At 54.6% G+C, this 21406-nt stretch overlaps 1 protein-coding gene across 20 annotated transcripts in view; it reads right to left on the reverse strand.

Moving 5' to 3' along the window:
* LOC101333194 (multidrug and toxin extrusion protein 2) overlaps positions 1-21406 on the reverse strand; it is a 154095-nt gene that overhangs the window by 129326 nt on the left and 3363 nt on the right. For 10 of the 20 annotated variants that reach the window (XM_073797347.1, XM_073797354.1, XM_073797352.1 and 7 more), the window contains exons 3-15: positions 19222-21056; positions 18303-18404; positions 17205-18083; positions 16493-16535; positions 13740-13784; positions 13470-13567; positions 13114-13180; positions 12386-12499; positions 11690-11757; positions 10490-10598; positions 9772-9847; positions 9420-9489; positions 12-144 (exon numbers count right to left, since the gene is read on the reverse strand). In XM_073797347.1, coding sequence (XP_073653448.1) covers positions 12-144; positions 9420-9489; positions 9772-9847; positions 10490-10598; positions 11690-11757; positions 12386-12499; positions 13114-13180; positions 13470-13567; positions 13740-13784; positions 16493-16535; positions 17205-18083; positions 18303-18404; positions 19222-19344 — 1927 coding nt within the window. In that variant the 5' untranslated portion in view covers positions 19345-21056. The other 10 variants (XM_073797355.1, XM_073797356.1, XM_073797362.1 and 7 more) reach the window with 10 other exon arrangements.

Below are 21406 nucleotides of genomic sequence, written 5' to 3' on the forward strand. Positions count from 1 at the left end.
ACTCCACGTACCCGTGATCCCCAGCCCGACCACGAAGGTCAGCACGACGCCCAGCGGGAGGCCGATGACGTAGTACGTGACGGCGTTCACGACGGCCCCGAAGGCCTGCCTGCCGGTCCCTCTCAGGACCCCACCGTAGAGACACTGCGGGGAGGCAGAGGGGGTCGGGGTTGGTGACGCTGAGGCTGACGGGGGTCTCAGCGGCGGGGGCTTCCGCAGGAATCTACGGGGCATGGCCTCGTTTAAGTCCATAGCACGGGACCAGGATGGGCCCTTGTCCCCCTTCCTTCCCAGCGGGGACCTGCGCGGGGTCACACAGAAGCCGCTGCATTTCGGACACAACTCCAGAGCCCCGGTCGACACCTAGACTGCCTCCCTGGAGAGGGAAGGTGAAGTTGGTGACGGACTACCCACCGGCTTGGGAAACTGAACTCGCTTCATATGGACTGTGTGGACGTCTCCTGTTGCACCAAGTTACCACAAACGGTGGCTTAAAACAAAACACGCGGATTGTTTTACGGCTCCTGAGAGCAGAAGGCCGAAATGGTCCCATTATGCTGAAGGTGGTGGGGCTGCTGGTTCCTTCTCGAGGCCCCGGGCAGAATCTGCTTCACTGCCTTTTCCAGCTTCTAGAGGTGCCTGCATTCCTGCCCGCGGGCCCCAGACAGCAAAGGCATCGCTCTGACCTCTGCTTCCCCCTCTCTGACTTCTAAGGACCTCTGAAAACACGGGGCCACCTGGATAATCCAGGACAGTCTCCCCACCTCAAGACCCTCGGCTTCATCACGTCCGCAAAGACCCCTTTTGCCACGTGACGCCCACAGGTCCGGGGGGTCACAATGTGGGTGTCTTTGGGGCATTATCCTGCCTTCCTGCCAGCCATACGGAAGAGGCAGCCTTTCCCGCTGCTGCCCCCGTGATGACGCTCTCGTGAGACGTGTCTACAGAAAGCACCACCTCTTCACTTGTCTCATCCTCCCAGCTCGATCCCAGACCTAATGAGCTAAAGAACTACAGGCTCTGCGCGTGCTCTGTCAGCACTATTGATCAGCAGATGTTCGGTTACCTTTGTTAAGCTGAGGGATGGGGAGTATTGTGTGGTTTGCTTTCCCACATGTGAGCGGAGGTAAATGCACTGGGCGTAGGAGATGTGTGCCTCTTCAACTTTAAAATATGTCACACATGTTTCTCGTTAATATATATCATGACCTAAAAGATGATCCTTTCTGGTTAAAAAAAGACTTCTGCCAAATTACGACTGATGTGCTCTGGACCAGTATTTCTCCATCTGGGGGGTGGTTCTGCCCTCCAGGGGACATGTGGCAATGTCTGGAGCTGGTTTTGGTTGTCACCACTCGGGGTGGGGGGGTGCACTGGCATCTAGCGGGCTGAGGACAGGGTTGCTGCTAAACATCCTACGGTGCCCAGGACAGCCCCCCTACAACAAAGGATTATCCGTCCCAGAATGTCAGTAGTGCCAAGGCTGAGAAGCCCTTTAGAGCACTGTGAATTACAGAGACAGTTTCGGTGGGCCCGCTAGCCTGAGGCTGTGGGCCTGTCAGGGAGCAGCAGTGGACCGGTAGACAAGTGAGAGCTCCAATGAGACGAAACAGCTGGGGCAGGGGGTGCTTGGTAAGCTCTCCGTCCCAAGTGGACCAGCAGCTGAGCATGCGTGTAGCAGAGGCTGTAGCAGGCCCAAGCCTCCCACACATCCTGGACGGTGGAGCCTGTGCACATGCACAGAAGAAACACAGGAGGACCCAGAAGAAAGTAAAAGCTGGGGCAGACTCGAAAACAGCCTGAACTGCGCGTGGGCCCCGGCCCATACTCGGCTCCTTCAGCAGAGAACAGAAGCCCTACAAGCGGTCAGAGGTGCCTGAGCGTCCCCTCCAAACAGTAACTGGCTGAACACTGAGCTAGGCAGACATAGGGGTGACCCCTAGGAAGCTAAGCTTAAAAACAAGAAAAACAAAATCCAACACTGAGCAGAGACTGCAGTTTGTGGAGGAGACAGGATCACAGGCAAGACTAAACAAAACAGCAGGCCTTGGGGAAAGGCTGCTCTCTGGGATGGACCTATGGTACATCACCAAGCAGGCCTCAGTACATCTAGATCCCTGGAGGTCTAGTGGTTATGACTTGGCACTCGCAATATGTTTAGAAAGACTGGATTGATGCAAAAGATGTTCTTTGACCACAACAGAATTAAATTAGAGATGTCTACCGGAAAGAATTTTGGAAATACCCCCAAATATTTGGAAATTAAACAACACACTTCTCAACCCACGGGTCAAAAAATAAATCACAAGAGAAATTTTAGAATATTTTGAATGAAAAAAATACAATATATCAAAATTTATGAGATGCAGTTAAAGCAATACTTAGAGGGAAATGTATAGCTTTAAAATGCCCATATTAGAAAAGAAAGGTCTCAAATCAGTAGCCTAATATTCCACCCTAGGAAACCAGTAAAGAAAAGCAAACTATGCCTGAATAAAGCAGAAGGATGAACATCATAAGAATTAAAGTGGAATTCATTGAAACAGTCAACAGAAAACAGCAGAGAAAAATCAATGAAACCAAAATTCTAGTTCTTTGATAGGATCCACAAAACTGACAAACACTTACTAAGGATGTGACCTTGGGAACATAAGACCAAGAAAACAGGAAAGTGAAGACACAAATTACCAAAATTAGGAATGAAAGGAGAGACATTACTACTTTCCCTAAAGAAAAGGACTGTAAGGGAATATTATGAGCAACTTCATGCCAAAGATTTAGACAATTTACTTGAAGTGAATAAATTCCTAGAAAAACACACATTATTAAAACAAACTCAACAAGAAACAGAAACTGAGGGACTTCGCTGGTGGCGCAGTGGTTAAGAATCCACCTGCCGATGCAGGGGACACGGGTTCAAGCCCTGGTCCGGGAAGATCCCATATGCCGCGGAGCAACTAAGCCCGTGCGCCACAACTACTGAGCCTGTGCTCTAGAGCCCGCGAGCCACAACTACTGAGCCCACGTGCCACAACTACTGAAGCCCGCGCGCCTAGAGCCCGTGCTCTGCAACAAGAGAAGCCACTGCAATGAGAAGCCTGCGCACCGCAACGAAGAGTAACCCCCGCTCGCCACAACTAGAGAAAGCCTGCGCACAGCAACAAAGACCCAACGCAGCCAAAAATAAATTAATAAAATAAATAAATTTTTTAAAAAAGAAACAAAGTGAATAGATCTATAACAAGTAAATAAATTAAATTAGTTAAAAATCTTCTGACAAAAGCCAGACAAAAGCCCAGATGGCTTCACTGGTGAATTCTATCACATGTTTAAAGAAGAAATAATGCCAATCCTTCACAAACTCAAAATGTATAGGTATGAGGAGAGAACACTTTCAAAATCATTCCAGGAGGCCAATGATATGCTAATACCAAAGCCAGATCAAGATATCACAAAGGGGGCTTCCCTGGTGGCGCAGTGGTTGAGAGTCCGCCTGCCGATGCAGGGGACACGGGTTCGTGCCCCGGTCCGGGAAGATCCCACATGCCGCAGAGCGGCTGGGCCCGTGAGCCATGGCCGCTGAGCCTGCGCATCCAGAGCCTGTGCTCCGCAGCGGGAGAGGCCACAACAGTGAGAGGCCCGCGTACCACAAAAAAAAAAAAAAAAAAAAAAAAAGATATCACAAAGGAAAAGATAAAAATCACAGACCAATATCTCTCATGAATGTAGACGCAAAATCTTTAACAAAATACTAGAAAACCAAATTCAGTGATATATATTAGAAAAGACACACGCCATGGTCAGGAGGGTTTTATCCCAGGAATGCAAGGTAAAACATCTGAAAATCAATTAATGTAATTACACCATAGTAATAAAGGACAAAACCATGTGATTATCTCAGTAGATACAGAAAAAGCATTCTACAAAATCCAGCACACATTCATGAGAAAATGTTTCTAGGAGAAGGGCTCTTCCTCAGCCTCAATAAGGGGCATGTATAAAAATTTTACAGATAACATATTTAATGCTGAAAGGCTGAATACTTTCCCTTTAACATCGAGAACAAGGCACAGGTGTATGCTCTTGCCACTTCCACTCAACATCGTACTGGAGGTTTAGCCAGACGGAAAGGGAGAAGTAAAACTCCTTATTCACAGATGACATGATCCTATATGGAGAAAACCTTAAGGACTCCACACACCAAAAACTACCAGAATGAGTTTAACAAGGTCACAGGATAAAAGAGCAATAAACAAAGATCAATTACCTTTCTATAAACTAGCAATGAACAACCTAAAAATGAAATTAAGAGTTCCATTCATAATACCATCAAAAAGAACAAAATATTTGGGGATAAATTTAACAAAAGTAGTGCCAGGTTTTGACCACTGAAGACTACAGCACATTGCTGAGGTAAATTAAAGAAAATCTAACGAGTCGGAGAGACATTCCATGTCCATTTTAACAATACTGTTAAGATGACAATTCTCCCAAAGTTGCTCTGCAGAGTCAATACAATTCCTTTCAAAATCCCAGCAGGCTTTTTAGTAGAAATTAACACGCTGGTTCTAACATACATATGGAAATGCAAAGGATCTAGAAGAACAAAAGCAATTAAGAAGACAGAACAAGGTTGGAAGATTTATACTAACTTATTTCAAAGCTCACTATAAAGCTACAGTAATTAAGACAGTGTAGTATTGGCACAGGATGGGCATATGAATTAGTGAAACAGAATTATGAATCTATAAATAAATCACTACATTTACAACCAATTGATTTTTGACCAAAGTGCCAAGATAATTCACTGGGGAGGGAATAGCCTTTCACACACCAAGAATGGTGTTGGGACTCTTGAATACCCACACACAAAAAAATAAACTTAGACCCTTACCTCGTACCAAACACAAAAATGGGCTCAAAATGAATCATAAACGTAAGTGTAGGACCTAAAACTATAAAATGTCTAGAAGAATTCATAGGAGAAAATCTTTGTGACCTTGGGTTAGGCAAAGATTTCTTATATATGACAGCAAAAGCGTGAGCCAGAAAAGAAAAGAAAATGAGAAACTGGACTACATTAAAAGTGCAAACTTTTGCAGCTCAAAAGATAAGAAAATGAGCGGGCTTCCCTGGTGGCGCAGTGGTTAAGAATCTGCCTGCCGGGCTTCCCTGGTGGCGCAGTGGTTGAGAGTCCGCCTGCCGATGCAGGGGACACGGGTTCGTGCCCCGGTCCGGGAAGATCCCACATGCCGCGGAGGGGCTGGGCCCATGAGCCATGGCCGCTGAGCCTGCGCATCCGGAGCCTGTGCTCCGCAACGGGAGAGGCCACAGCAGTGAGCGGCCCGCGTACAGAAAAGAAAAAAAAAAAAAAGAATCCGCCTGCCAATGCAGGGGACACGGGTTCGAGCCCTGGTCCGGGAAGACCCCACATGCCACGAAGCCACTAAGCCCGTGTGCCACAACTACTGAGCCCACGCGCCATAACTACTGAAGCCTGTGCACCTAGATCCCGTGCTCCACAACAAGAGAAGCCACTGCAATGAGAAGCCCGCACACCACAACGAAGAGTAGCCCCCGCTCGCCGGAACTAGAGAAAGCCCGCACACAGCAACGAAGACCCAATGCAGCCAAAAATAAAAACTGTTATTTTTTTTAAATAAATAAATAAATAAATAAGAAAATTAAAGTCAAGCCACAGACTGGGCTTGCAAATCATATACCTGATAAAGGACTTATGTGTAGAACATATAAAGAATTATTGGGGGAGGGATGTGTGGGAGGGATGGACTGGGAGTTTGAGGTTGGTAGATGCAAACTATTATATATAGGATGGATAAACGACAAGGTCCTACTGTATAGCACAGGGACCTATGTTCAATATCCTGAGATAAACCATAATGGAAAAGAATACATTTTACAATGTATATATGTATAACCGAATCACTTTGCTGTACACCTGAAACTAACACAACATTGTAAATCGACTATACTCCAATAAAAATAGAAATTAAAAACAAACTAAACAAAAGCTCTTAAAACACAACAATGAGAAAACAAGCCAATCTTAAAATGGGCTCTGAACAGACACCTCACCAAAGAAGACACACTGACGGCAAATAAGCGTATGAGAAGATGCTCCACATTACGCGTCAGTCGCAAGTTACAAGTTAAAACAGCAATGAGACACCGCTACACACCCGTTAGAACGACTAGGATCAAAACACTGACAACACCGAATTCCGGCGAGGATGCAGAGCAACAGGAATTCTCACCGATCGCTGATGGGAGTGCAAAATGGTGCAGCCACTTTGGAAGGCAGTAGGGCAATTTCTTACAGAGCTAAACATAATAGCACCATGCTATCCAACCATCATGCAGCCAGGGATTTGCAGAGAGTTGAAAACTATGTCCACACAAAAACCTGCACAATAATGTTCACAGCTTTATTCAGAATTCGCCAAACTTGGAAGCAACCACCATGTCCTTTAATGTGGTCCGTCCAGACAGTGAAGCATCAGTGCTAAAAAGAAACAAGCTGTCAGGCCATGAAAAGACCCAGTGGAGGCCCCTTACGTGCACATGACTAAACGAAAGAAGCCAACCTGAAACGGCTACGTGTTGTTTAACTCCAACTATAAGACAATGGAGAAGGCAAAACTACAGAGACAATAAAAAGATCAGAGATGGCCAGCGGGTGAGGGAGGGGGACAGCGGGAAAAGGGGAGGAATGAACAGGGGGAGCAGAGAGGATTTTTATGGCAGTGAAATTATGCATATGATTCCTTTTTTTTTTTTGGCCCTACCTGACCAGGGATTGAACCCGGGCCACGGCAACGAAAGTGCCAAATCCTAACCACTAGGCCACCAGGGACCTCCCATGATTCTTTTTTTTTAATTGAGGTATAGTTGATTTACAATGTTGTGTTAGTTTCTGCTGTACAGCAAAGTGATTCAGATATAGATATATATAGATATATATATTCTTTTCCACTATGGTTTATTACAGGATGTGGAATACAGTTCCCTGTGCTATACTGTAGGACCTGGTTGTTTATCTATTTTATATATAGTAGTTTGTATCTCGTATGATTCTATAATGGTGAGTCCATGTCATTATACCTTTGTCAAAATCCATAGAATGTACAAGGCCAGCAATGAACCCTATGGAGAACTTTGGACTTAATTATAATGTATCAATATTCTTTCAGCTAAACAAATGTCCTGCACTAATACCGGATGTAAATAAAAGGGGAAAGGAGGAGAGAGAGGGGTTTATGGGAACTCGCTGTATTTTCTCAATCTTTCTGTAAACCCAAAACCGGTCTTAACAATAAAATCTGTTTTTAAAGTTTTAAGACAAACAATACCAAGAATTGACAAGGGAGGGGGAGGAACTGGAATCCCCATATATTGCGGGTGGGAATGTAAAATGGTACAGCTGCTTTGGAAAACAGATTAATGGTTTCTTAGAAAGTTAAAAATAAACTTATGCTTCAACCTAACAAGTCAAATCCTAGGACTCTACCAAGAGGAGCAAAAACATACGTGCACATGATGACTTGTACGTGAGTGTTCCCAGCAGCCTTAGTCACAACAGCCAACACTGAAAACAACCTAAACGTTCATCGCCTGATGAATGGGTAGGCAAAGCATGTTACAGCCACACAATGGACCACCATTCGGCCACAAAAAAGAAATGAAGTCCTGAAAAATGCTACAACATGGACAAACCGCAAAAGCATTTCACTAAGTGAACGAAACCAGACACAAAAGACTGTATGATTATACTATATGATTCCACGTCTATGAAATATTCAGAAAACGCAAGTTCACACAGACAGAAAGCAAGTCAGTGGATTGCCTAGAGCTGGCCATGGGAGCAGGGAGTGACTTCAAAACAGGCCCCATGGGGCTTCCCTGGTGGCACAGTGGTTAGGAATCCGCCTGCCAGTACAGGGTACACGGGTTCAAGCCCTGGTCCAGGAAGATCCCACACGCCATGGAGCAACTAAGCCTGTGCGCCACAACTACTGAGCCTGCGTTCTAGGGCCTGCATGCCACAACTACTGAGCCCACGTGCCACAACTACTGAGCCTACATGCCACAACTACTGAAGCCCGTGCACCTAGAGCCCATGCTCCACAACAAGAGAAGCCACCGCCATGAGAAGCCCACGCACTTTAACAAAGAGTAGCCCCCCCTCGCCGCAACTAGAGAAAGCCCGCACGCAGCAACAAAGACCCAATGCAGCCAAAAATAAATAAATTAATTAATTAAAAAAAAAAGAATGATATAGATCTAGCCAGGGGGAAAGATGATAGATGCAGATACACAAGCTCTAAGGTCCCTTGCAATTGCTAACTGCACGTCTGCCTCGGGTTCCCTGGTGAGCAAACTGAACGGAGAGGTGCTGCCTTCAGAACATTTAGAAGCCAGAGCACCCCCCGACCTTACATTGCAGGAGGAACCTCTCAACCGTGGCCTCACCTTGGAGCTAGAGAAAAAGTAATAATAGTGTCCTTAACACCAGCCCATGACAAAAGCAATAACAGAACCCATTAGCTAGCTTCTCTTAACGTTCTGCGGGAAAAGCTATGGATGTGATCCCGAAAACCAGCCCAGAGCAAGCGGTCCTGCTGAGGTCAGAAACGTGCGCCAGGTATCTGCCCGGCTAAGTTCAAAGGCCAGTCCTGGGACAAACAGAGAACTGGGCAGAGAGCACTGGGGCTTTTGGAAAAATCCTGCACGCATAGTTTCTCCCAAGGTTATTTATTTTCCGTAAGAGTTGATAGTAATTCTCGCGCAGGTGTCTGCCCCAGTGCTCTGGCTGCTAGCTAAGCACTCACTCCACGAAGAGATGTGGGTTTTACGCTCGGGATGCCTTCCTGAAAGATTCACGGGACCCGAGATGTGACGTAGAAGACCCAGAATTTCAAAATTCTGCTTATCAAATGAGACTTCAGTGCTTTCTTTCTTTCTGCCACGCTTTTAAAAGTTCACATAGTTCAAAACTGCACTAAACGAGACCTGCCCTTTAGCGATCACAGGAGCAGGAAGTCAGGCCCGCTGTACTCTGGGCCGACCCACTCCTCCAAAGTGTCCCCTTGCTCTGGCAACTGGCGCGACTGCTCCTGCCCCGCTCGGGGGAACGAGGAAGGAACGGATTCGTGAGTTTACACTGGGGCCGGTGTTCAGGATTCTGCTCATCTGCGTGCGTCTCTGGCGTGTTGGACTTGCACAGCAGAAGGGGGCTCATTATTTTGAGTGACAGAACCAACACGAGCGGACACTTCGGGCGCTTCTTCTCCGGTCAGCCCTCTCTGCGAATCGGTGAGCTAACGCTCACAGCCCTGACCACCTGACCAGCCTCGGGGAGGGTGTGTGAACGTGGGGGGGCGGGTCAGAGCAGGACTCACACAGACTGCCTCAAACAGGTGGAAGACGACGTAAAGCGGCAGGACCTTGCTGACCAAGGCGACCACTTCCCTGCAGGAGAACGGGAGTGGTAAGACACGAGCGCATCCTTGGAGCGCCCTTCGCGTCCCTTCTATTCTGCCCCTGCCCCACGCCAACGTAACTGATGCTCCTGTCTCTGAGTTTCCCTGTGTCTGGGGGACACACGTCTTAACCCCCCGAGAAGCCCCCAAATTTCACCTTGTCCCCTGGTTGGTGCCCTGTCTACCGACAGGTGAGCGGTAGAGGGGGCGTCTCTGGGGACCAGCTGGGGAGCACCTGGCATCCCCAGAAGTGAGAGAACTGATTACCTACTCGTCATTGGTAAAGATGTGGCCCAGTTTACTCCTCAGGAGGCTCAACAGGGTCCCCACGACCAGCGAGGTGCCAACTGTAAGAGACCAAAGGCACGGCCCAGCTTCCACCCGTCCAGCCCCACCCCATGTTCACTTGGACTAAGACCCTTGTTTGTGGTCTGGCAAGGAGGGCACCACATGTGAAACGCCTTTCCTCCTGTGGTTCGCAAAGTGGGGTCCCTGCACCGGCTGCAGCAGCGTCGTTGGTAGCTGGTTAGAGGATGCATATTCTCAGACCATCACCTCCGACCTACAGAGTCAGAAACTCCGGCAGGTGGGGTTCTGTGTTTTCACACACACACCCCTACCCCACCCCCAGGGCTGAAGCCTGAGAGCCACTGCTCTGCACGAGGAGCTGATCTGAGCCTGGCAGCTGCAGAAAGCAGAGGCAGGATGGACACAGACGGGGCCACTCTGAGGGCTGGGATGGGCAGGTCCCAAGCTCGTGGAAATGCCGGCAGGGCAGGGTCAAAGGGGGACCGGCTTTCCCAGAGGTCGCACTAAGTGATGGAAACTGACAGCCCAGAGCCCCAGCGGCAGGGAAGGAGCGGAAGGGGCACAGCAGGCTTGCTGCTGGTCAGAGGGGCTACTCTAGGCCACGTGGCAGGTATGACAGGTTTGGAAGGTGAACTGTTGGCTCCCAAGCCCTCCCCCGCCTAGGTCCCGACCCCACCCACCTGTGCAGAGGGTGCCTGAGACGGCAGATCGCTTGGCTTGCACGGTGTCTGCGGCTCCCAGGGCCGTCCCCACTCGGAAACAGACTGCAATGCTGAGCCCCATGGGAATCTGGGATCACAGAAAAGAAGGTGTGGTGGTTAGAGCCCCCCTCCTGCCCCGGGGGCCGAGAGGGAGGCAGGATGTGTCCCGGGGGGCGGGGCCCGCGAGGCTGCTGGCGACAGGCGAGACCTGGGAGGTGGGCTGGGCTACCCAGGGCCAAACCCACCAGGCCGGGCCGCCAGACATCACAGGCAACCGAAATCAACGCGCTGCCGGAAACTCAGGAGTAAACGCATGTTAAAGAGGTGGATGTGGGGGCTTCCTTGGTGGTGCAGTGGTTGAGAGTCCGCCTGCCGATGCAGGGGACACGGGTTCGTGCCCCGGTCCGGGAAGATCCCACATGCCGCGGAGCGGCTGGGCCCGTGAGCCATGGCCACTGAGCCTGCACATCCGGAGCCTGCACATCCGGAGCCTGTGCTCCGCAACGGGAGAAGCCACAACAGTGAAAGGCCCGCGTACCGCAAAAATAAATAAATAAAAATTAATAAAAAAAGAGGTGGATGTGGTCTTAACTATGTTAGAAAAGCTCCCTGTGAGAAGAAAAGATTCAGCGGAAGCCATCCGTAACAAGAATCACCTTATAAATTAGTGCGTGATGATTTTTTGATTAAAGCTAGGGTCACAGACTGCATGGCCCAAGAGGCCGGCAAATGCTACACGAGTGACACGGGCCAACCCACGTGTCCGGGGGAGAGGAAGGAGCTGCGGGGTCCACGGTGGACGCGAGGAAATGCCCTCACGAGGGCCACTGTTCCCCAGCGCCCACCAGCTGGGGTGTGCAGGAACGTGGGCTCACTGCTAAATGGCATGTCCCATTTTTCAAAGAAATGCCCATATCTAGATTGTGATGTGAAATCTTCCTATTTTAAATGGTGCTAATTAATTCAAAACAATTGCAACATCGTGAATTCAGCAGAGCAGCCGTGGGCCACGTGTGTCTGGCAGGGCCTGGGCCTGGCGGGTGCAGGAGGTCCAGAGGGTCCCTCGGGAGACAGAGACAGACTTTGAGGGGACAGCCCCCCCCTCCTCTGACACCCCCAGGCCGTCAGGGGGCCGGGCTGGGGGCAGGGCATGGCGAAGGCGTCCCCATCGAGCCTCACCATGTAGACGACAGTGGCCACCTCGTAGATGATGGCCTGCGCAGAGAGGTCGAGCACGCTGAGCCGGCCTGGGGGTGGCGGGGGACATGGTGAGTGCCCGGCCGGCCAGCCCACAGCCCTGGGCTGACAGCAAGCCCCTCACTCGGGGGCCAAGGGGCCAGTGGTTTCCAAGGGCAGATGCAGCAAAGGACGCTCCCGCTTGGGCTCCAGCCCTCCAGGAGACCCCTGCCCAGGTGTTACAGGGTCAGGGTCTCTCCTCTGTGTACGAGGTGTGATGAAGAAGGGAAAAACTGGACCAGGGGCAGGAAAGCAGAGTTCAGTTCTCAGCCCTGCCGGGTGACTCCGGACCACCTAATTCTTGGGGTCCACGTTCTCATCATCTCCGATTGGGTCAGGGGTGGACTGGAAGGTCTCTAGGGGCCACCCCAGCCCTGGCTGTTTGGACCGAGTCTGCTGATGAGCACACAACGTGCCAGGCGATGCCCACAGCTGCTCACGCATCAGCGGGACCTCACTCCCTCGTTGACTGACCACCACGCCCGGGCGTCCACTCAGTGCCAGGCCTACGCCGGGCAGCGCCGGGAGCTCACGGCCTGGTGGGGAGACGGGCCGGGCTGGGAGACCGCCCATCCGGGAGAGGGGTTCCTGAGCTGGGGGGCGGCCCACGCGGCTCCCCGCACCCTGCTGTCCACGTACCCATGAGGAAGCTCCCGATCTCGTAGGCCCACCACTCAATGCAAGTCATGAGCATGCTGGGCACGGCCAGGCGGAAGAAGGGGCCCCAGCCCTGCAGGCACTGGCTGGACCAGCCTAGGAGCAGAGGCCCGCCAGCTGAGCCGCGATCCACCCTGCGGCCCCGCCCCCTGGCCCGCCCCCTGCCTTCGGCCCGGGCACCTGGGCGTCTTGTGGGGGGCTAGCCAGCGGCCCCAGCGCTGGTGGGGGCTCGTGGGGGGAGGAGGATGCCTGGCCAGTGCCCCTGGCGCTGTCTCAGGGGCTAAGGGCTCAGAACCTGAGGGCTGGGAACGGGTTCGGTCCAGGCTCCACCACGTACCACCTCTGGCCTTTGCGGCCAATGACAAACCCTCTCTGCACCAGCTTCCTCCACGTAAATAACCGGGGCTAACGAGCTGTCGTGAAGCTTCAGCAAACAACGTGGGCACCGCCGCTGCCGACCACCCGTGCTGCTCGTCCATCCCGAGACCAGGGAGCCGGCAGAGCGCCCCCTGGGCCTGTCCGCAGCAGGGCCCTGCCCCCTGGCACACTGGATGGGGAAGCCCGGGCCTCGGGGCGGGGATTGGGGGGGCCGGGGAGGGGGCCCTGAGGGACGTGCGGGCAGGCCCGGGCCAGGCCTCCTGCAACGGGCTGCAGCTGGGACCCCGCCTGCCACCTGCCCGCTCCGCCCCCAGGAAGGGCGGCCCTCGCACCTGCCCACGTGTCCAGGTGCAGCTTCTTCTTCACGACGCAGAGCAGCAGGAAGACGGCCTGCGTGAACTGGGAGACCGTGTTGGCACAGGCCGAGCCCCTGGCAGAGCAGGGACGGCAGGGCTGGGGCCACGGCTGAGTCCGGGCCCGGGCGGGGAGGGCCACGGGCCTGGCTCTGCCGGCACCCCATCCCGGGATGGGCCCCATCCGGGGGAGACCCACTCTGGGCCCCTTCGGGCAGGCCGGGCAGCGGCTCCTCACCCCGTCTCCTTGGCAGCGGGTCCCCAGAACCCCAGGGAACAGCAGCCCCCAGTTCCCCATGACCCCCAGATGCTGGGCCCCCAGCCCCGGTGCTCACCTGACCCCCAGGCCCAGCACGGAAACCAGGATGTAGTTGGCCAGCCCGTTGACGCAGTTGCCCACGACGCCGCTGAGGACCTGGGGCCACATGATGCCCTGAAGTAGGTGAGGGTGAGACTGAGGGGGGTAGGCGGAGGCTGGGGACACGCAGCTCCTCGAGGGCCCCCGTGTGGCGATCAGGATGGGGCAAAGCGCAGAGGGGACCCTGGGCACCCCGCCCACTGGAACAGGGTGGGGGCTGGGGGCAGCTCCGGCCAGGGACCCCTACCTGATTTTGCAGATATTTGGCCAGCAGGCTGTAAAGAAAATTTGCCTGTATAAAATAAACACACACGCGAAGTAAGCAACAACTACCAAAACACCACCAGACGGACACTAACGGACACTTCTTAGATGAGGTGGGGCAACTGCCTCACCACGGTACCTCTGGGACCCCAGAGATGGGCTGTGTGCTGACCTGCGCTCCAGCCCCCGGCCCGGGACCAGCAGGGAGGTGGCCTGAGAGCCGCAGGGCTCCTGAGCCCAAACCCACAGGTCGGGACACCCTGGGCCTGGCTCGAGCCGCCAGAGAAAAGGACCTGGAGGGGGCAGGCCTTGGACTGAGGGAGCGGGAGGGCACCCAGGGGTGTGGCAGCAGCAGCCTCAGCAGAGCAGGTTGGAGACCCCACGGGGGTGGTGGGCCTTTCCCCGTCTGCCGAGGACAGAGAGGGCCTGTGCATCAGTGTGTGTGTCGGGGGCACTGCCCTATCCTTTCCGCCCTCTGTCAAGGCCTGGCCTGGGGCCTGCACCCCCTGTGCACCCTCCCCTCAGCCCTCTGCCTCTCTTCAGCACCACTCAGTCAGCAAGAGCAAGGAGCTGGGTTCAGACGCTGGCTCTGCCTCTTGTGAGCTGTGTGGCCTTGGGCAAGTTACTTAACCTCTCTGTGCCTCAGTTTCCTCACACACAATAACATGCGTGTGAATCCCTAATATTTATACATACATTCATATACAAAGTTAACATTGCAAAGTGCTTACAAAACAGTATTTGGCACATTTAAGTGCTCCAAGAATAAGGTAAACATCATGTAAACGTTAAGAGTCATTATGATTCTTATTTTATTGGTAGTTAAACTCTGCAGCACCATTGTACAGGAGGGACTTTGTTTATTAGATAAAAAAGTTGCTGCCACAGTGATAACGTGATGTTTCCTCCTGACACAGCCCCAATGGCCCTGTTTGACAAGATACCTTCACTTGGTCTGAATAGCCAAAGGCTCGGAGGAGAAAAACCAGACTTTTCAGGTGGTTTCCATGATACAGAAGAAATGTGGAGCTGGCCAGGCCCCAAAGAGGTCATGGCACTGGCCTTCCAGACAGGAGGAGGGTGAGGCTGGGGCTTCCCTGCCAGGCCTGGCATCCCCTGTGGGCACCCCGCACGCATTCACCCTGACCCGCCCCTTTCCCAGCCCCCTCCTTAAGAGCTCTATCCCCAGTGCTGGTGTGCAGAGGAGGATAGGGGGTGCCGGAGATGAGAAGATGGACTCCCCCGAAACAGCACTGCCACCTGGTACCGCGTGCACTGAACCACAGCAAATCAAACAGTGTAGCAATGGGTTGGCGGTGGACACACAGACCACTGGGCAGGTCTCGAATCTCAGAAACTGATCGGAGTGGATGGACTGCTTATTTAGTATTTAATAAATTAACAGAGAAAGGAAAGAATATTCAATGAGTCTTAGAAAAAGTTTGTTAGATTACTGTCTTAAATGTAACAACAGAAACCACTGAAAGGGTTCAGAGGAAATATAGGCAAATGCTTCTACAATTTACAATGGGTTCATTGTTTTTAAGCCCAAAGACAGACATCATAAAGGATGGGATTTATGGGACTGTTACTATGCATTAAAAACTCTAAGTCAAAAGTATCGGGGCTTCCCTGGTGGCGCAGTGGTTGAGAGTCCACCTGCCGATGCAGGGGACACGGGTTCGAGCCCTGGTCTGGGAAGATCCCACATGCCAGGGCGCAACTAGGCCCGTGAGCTACAACTACCGAGCCTGCGCGTCTGGAGCCTGTGCTCCGCAACAAGAGAGGCCGCGACAGTGAGAGGCCCGTGCACCGCGATGAATAGTGGCCCCCGCTTGCCACAACTAGAGAAAGCCCTCACACAGAAACGAAGACCCAACACAGCCAAAAATTTAAAAAATTAATTAATTAATTAAAAGGAAAAAAAAAAAAGCCATTGACAGAGCAACTCTAATTCCAATAACGCATCTTAAGGAAATCATTCCATATGTTCACAAAGATTTTTCTATAAGAATGTTTATCACAATCTAGTTTATAATAGTGACTATTGCAAACAACCTAAATACCTAACATGTAGGGATTGGTTAATAAATTATGGCACTAGGGGATACCACATCACCTTTGAAATGGATTGTGGAAGGCAATCAAGAGACTAATGACATATTTATTTGAAAGGGAAAAAACAGGTTATAATACAACATACACACATTGGCCCCGTTTCACACTACACATGAGTCTGTATGTTTGAACACACATGCCCACGAAGAGAAATAATCCTGGAGAGAAGGATTAACCTGTGTTCTCTCTGAGTGGTAGGATTACAGATTTGAATTTTTTCTTCCCCAGGCTTTCCAGAATTTCTCCCATAAATGGTTTTCTAATCAGAAAAACATGTCGTGCTACATTTTTAAAAAAATAATATTGTAATAACTTTTTCTTTTCTTTTTCTTTTTTTGACCTTGCTGCGCGGCATGTGGGATTGCAGTCCCCGACCAGGGATTGAACCTGTGCCCCCTGCAATGGACGTGCGGGCTCTTAACCCCTGGACTGCCAGGGAAGTCCCCATGCTACTTTTTAAAAGTTCAATCTGCACCAACCAAAATGAGAACTTTTCTCTGGCCCCTTCGGCCGCCAGCATGAGGGCCGATGGCCTCCCCAGCTGATGGGGAGACAGGCAAAAAGCCAGAATCTCGGGGACTGTGGGCCCAACCTCCCCAAGTTCAGCAGAAGACTTACCGGGAGCGCTGGGATGTAAACATGCACGTACTCCTGGGCCAGCCTGCGGGAGAACCAGGGCTCTGAGCGGAGCAGCCTGCGCCCCCGGGTGTGAGGAGAGGCTTCAGCAGGCTTCACCCCTGAGACAAGACCCCCAAGTCAAGTGGAACCTCAGTGGTTGGGGGAGGCTGCCACCACGTGCTAGGAAGGCACAGGAGGAGGGGCCCAAGGACCCAACCACGGGGTCTCAGGGCTGAGGAACTTGAATTCGGGGTGACATGTGGTTTGTAAGGGAGAAAAAAGGTTCTATCACATCAAGAAATAACCAAATTCCATGCACATAATATTAAACGAGCAAGGTGTTCCCATGAGGGGCCAAATCTAAAATTAATAACAAAGCACGTGATTCATCAGAAGTCGGGCTCAGTCCTGTTTCCACTGTTTGGAATTTGGGGTGGTGCACCCTTCACTTCTTCAAAAAGCATCTCTGAGGCTCCAAGCACACGCTGGGACACAAACACAAACACCACGCAAATCCTGTCTTTTCCTCCTCAGTTAAAACTGGCCGTTGGTCTGCCCCCTGCTGGCCACGGCTGGAGCAGCAGGCTGCGCGGGAGCAACTCCAAAGCAACCCCGCAACGTCCCAGAGGGGCCGCGCTCGAGACGGCTCGGGGCCCAGAGAAGCGCGGAGCCCGGGGGTGGGCTTCGCCAGGGGTCCCCCCGCCCGGGATACCTGGACACGGCCGGGTCCTGCCTGCAGAGCAGCAGGATGTGCTGGGTGTTGAGGAAGAGCGCCCAGCAGGGAAAGCAACAGAGCAGCAGAATCAGCGCGCCGCGCTGCAGGATGACTCCCACGTGCTTCCTGTTGGGGCTGCCGAAGCTCTGAAACACAGCGGGTCAGCGCCCACGCCCCGCGCACCTGCCCGCTGCCCCGGGGGCCCTGCCAGGGCTGGGGGGCGGGCGGGCACCGCAGGCTCCCGGCAGGGCGGGGTGGGGCAGCCCTCCATCGCACCCGGGGCAGCCACTGCGGGGGCTCGGCCTGCTCACATAGGGACAGCAGCAGCTGTTTGCTGAGCCCCAGCCTCTGTCCGCCCGTCGTGCCTGGCTCGCCAACAGCTCCCGATGGGGGAGGCATCGCCCCCCACCTCCCGGCACGAGAGCACCTGCCAAGTCTCCCTGGGGGTGAGCGGCAGTCAGGCCCACCGTGAGCCCGGGACCCCCGGAGCCGAGCCCCGCTGGGCTGTGGGCCCCCGAGAGCTGGAGGCCCCGTCCGTGGGCCCTCGCACTCGAGGTCAGGGGACTGTCTTTCCCTCCAGGGCTCTCTCCCCCGGCTGCCCGGGCTCTTTTCAAGGGGAGGGTCTGGTCCCTGCAGCACGTGGCCCTTGGGGGTGGGTATGCCAGGGACAGCTGCCCCGGCCCAGGGCCTGACGAGCTCCCAGATCCAGGGGACATTACGGGGCCTCAGGTGGGCCCCCAGCCCCACCGTTTCTGCAGCAGCTGAAGGACTGGCTCTGCCCCGCCAGGCTCTCGGAGGCCCACCTACCTGGGACATTAAGGTGTCACAGGCCGAGGACAAGCCAAATCCAATGGAAACTCCGCAGACATTGACGAACTGGAGGCACACACAGGGGAGCGCAGTCTGTCAGGCGGAGCCCGAGGGGGGACCCTGCGCCTGGGGGGTGCCCAGCAGCCCGTGACCCGTCCTGGCCGGGCCCTGCCCGCGCCGTGGGGTGTGCCTTGGGCGAGGCCCTGAGGTCCGGCTGTGCCCTTAGGCTGTCTCTTCTCCCCGGAGCCCAGGGGGGAAGGTCCCTGCGGCCCTGGCCGTACTCACGGCCACCGAGAGGGTCACTGCCGCCAGCTCCACCTTGCCCAGGTGTCCGCAGAACACCGAGCTCACGACGTAGGTCATGAAGTTCAGCATCTGGAAGAGGAACTGGAGGACGGCGGCCACGGTCAAGGGCCCCTCAGTCCTGCCGACCCCTCACAGCCCAGCCCCACCAGAGAGGCTCTCCAGGCCCTGCGAGGCGGAGCAAAGACCCGCAAAAGCCCCTCGAGGCCACAGGGCAAGTCACCCAGAGCGGGGGAGCGAGCATGCGGCCGAGGCTGCTGCAGCAGCCAGGCTGGGTGATGGGAGGCCCGGGTCCCACCCCATCCCCCGCTGCACAACCGCGTTAACCCCTGAGCCCCGGTCTCCCCGCCAAGCCGCACCCAGCACAGGGGCTGGAGAGGGTACCGCTGGCGACGCTATCGTCACCAGCTCGTCAGGCCACGCACAGAGGAGCGGGGTTCAAGACACCAAAACCTTAGGAACGGCTCTGTCCAGGGGCTGGGATTAGAAAGAAGTGTTTTCTAACTTTTCGTGTTGACTGAAACTCTTAGAGCGAGCACATATTTGTAAGTCTTTACGGTCAGGAAAAAATGCATCTAGCCCATTTTCCCTTTGGAAATAAAACAGGCAGAGGCTGCCTTTCTCCTGCAGCAGGGGACCTCACTCACCCTCTCGGCTTTCAGCCCAGCCTTCCCGTGGGTTCCCGAAGGACACGCCTGCCCCTTCTGACAGGGGGGCGGGGGGAGGAGGGGGGCTGCCCGCTGCTGAGGGGGTCAGGCCCTGCCAGGCTCTGGGCAGCAGCCCCTGGGGCCACCTGGACACGGTCATCATGGGCAGTTTCTGGGCAAGGTCGTGAGCAGCCCCCGCCCGGCCCTCGCGTCATGCCTGGGTGGCGGCCCTCCACCCACCGCCGCCTCCTTACCAGGGGTCCAGAAAGGACAACGAGCGTCCTCGCCTCGGCCCCGAAGCCGACAGGGACCAGCCTGCGGAGGGCAGGGCAGCGGCTCCCTCGGCCCGGGGGGACCATGTCCTGGGGGCCGTCCATTCCAAGCCCGGGCAGCAGCCACGCCACAGGCCAGAGCACCCACGCAGCCAGCCTCGCCCAGCCGGCCGGGGCACCACACAGTCTGGCTAATGAGTAAAGGCTGGGAGGAGGGGCCGTGCCACCCAAGGGACCGGCCCTGCCCCCCGGCCCACGTGCTGCCTGGCCCACTGGCCCCAGACAGGACAGAGCCCTGGGCCCCCAGAGTCACCAGGCTGACCCCTCCCAGGGGTTCAGCAGCAAAGGCCCAGGAGGAACAGGTGTGGGCAGGCCTGGGGGGCCCTGAGGACTCCCAGGCCCAGATGAAGAGAGGCAGACTCGCACTCCCGGGTGGCAGAGCCAGGTTCCGGTGGGCGGGTGAGGTGGAGGGGGCGCCCAGGGCCAGTTCTAACAAGGGGCCAACTGCTCTCTGCCCCCCCAGATGGAGGGCATTCAGTGGACCGGCCTGCAGGGCACACTCATCGTCCAGAGGGCAGGTCCTTGTCTCACAAATGGTGACAGAAACCCACGACTCCTTCCATTTCCCTCTGTGGAAGCTCTCTGTCCCCAGGCTACCCTCGGGATCGCTGCCCGGAGCCTTCTGGGAGCAAGGCAGAGCTGTGGGAATTCCCGACCCGTCCACCAGCGCGGGAACTGCTCCCTCTGGGTTGGGGGCTTCCCAGGCCTCCCAGGTGTTGACTTTCAAACAACCGCTTCCAGCCTTTTCCAGCGAACGCCCCACTCTTGTTGCAGTGACTGCAAGTTCAGCCAGTGCCACGTGCAGCGCCTGCGGGCTCTGCCCCCAGTTCAGTTTTCCAGGATTTCAGCCCAGGGGCGCCGGCACGGAGTCTCCGAGCAGAGCAGCCAGCCAACCAGCCCTGCGCATCATCCCGCAGCCGGGTGAGAACTGCGGGGTCGGCGAGCCCCTCTCCACGGCCCACCGCTGTCAGGGGCAGCCGTGCAGACCCCCCACTGGACACGATCAGCAGTTCAGCTCTTGGCAACAGGGCCACGGACCCTGGGACCTCGGGAACCTCTCCCTTCTTAGGTGAGAACTTGTCCCCAAGCCCCTGGCCCAGGGCACAGTGGCCTCCCATCTCCTCCCTCCTGCCAACGTTTGTGTCATTCGTGGTTCCTTAGTGGAAACACGAGAAACTAACTTGAGATGGTGTGGAGGGAGGGGGGAGAGGGGCCAGTGTTGGCACGTGACCTAGAAGCAAGCTGAGCAGCTAGAATGAGAAAACCCGGGCTTTTAAGGGCAAGCCCACGAGATGACTAAGCTCCAAACACCTCCAGCCCCAGAGGGAGATTCTGGAAGACGGGCAGGGCCAACCTGTGACGGCAACAGAGGGGAAAGGGTGGGAAGGTGGGGGGCTGGGGACCACCTGGAGGGGGCCAGGTTGGCTCCCCCAAAGGATGGGATGCTGAACAGATAAAAAATGGTACCCCCTGTATACCCAAAACTTAAGTGTCTTAGATCAGCCACCACTTACATCACGTGGGCTGCTGGGATCAGCTGGGTACTGCACCTGTGTCTGTGTGTCCGCTGTTGCCCCAAAGCTCGCCTGGGTGGAATGGTCCACCGTGGATGCCTGTGGTCAGTGGGCACTCCGCTGGGGCCCCGTCTTCCTTCACGGGACCTCTCTGGGCAGCCTGGCATCTCATGGTGTGGAGCTGGCCCAACGAGGGAACGTTCCAGGAGTGCAAGAGGAAGCCGCGTCCATGTCAACACCCAGCTGGGAAGTTTCACAGGTCACCTCTGACTGTTGGCCATCGCTAACCGCAGGGCTGGCCCATGCTCACAAGAGGAAGCGGCGTCCACCTCCTGACGGGAGGAGCTGGAGACCCTGCAGCTTCTGGGACCTGCCCCCTCCTCTGTCCCATCTCCATCCTCTCCCCTCCTGTCCCCCTCCCCATGCCCCGACCCTGAACGAGGGCAGAGCGGTGAGGGGCTCAGGCCTGCCGAGGACCCTCACAGGGAAGAAGGACCCAAAGCTACCAGGTCCTGGGAATGGTGGGGGTGGTGAGGGGAAGGGGGTGGAGAGTCACTGCAAGCCCCCAACACACACTGGGGTCAGGGAGGCTT

The sequence above is a fragment of the Tursiops truncatus genome, chromosome 20, assembly GCF_011762595.2.
Source record: "Tursiops truncatus isolate mTurTru1 chromosome 20, mTurTru1.mat.Y, whole genome shotgun sequence".
NCBI classification, from domain to species: domain Eukaryota; kingdom Metazoa; phylum Chordata; class Mammalia; order Artiodactyla; family Delphinidae; genus Tursiops; species Tursiops truncatus.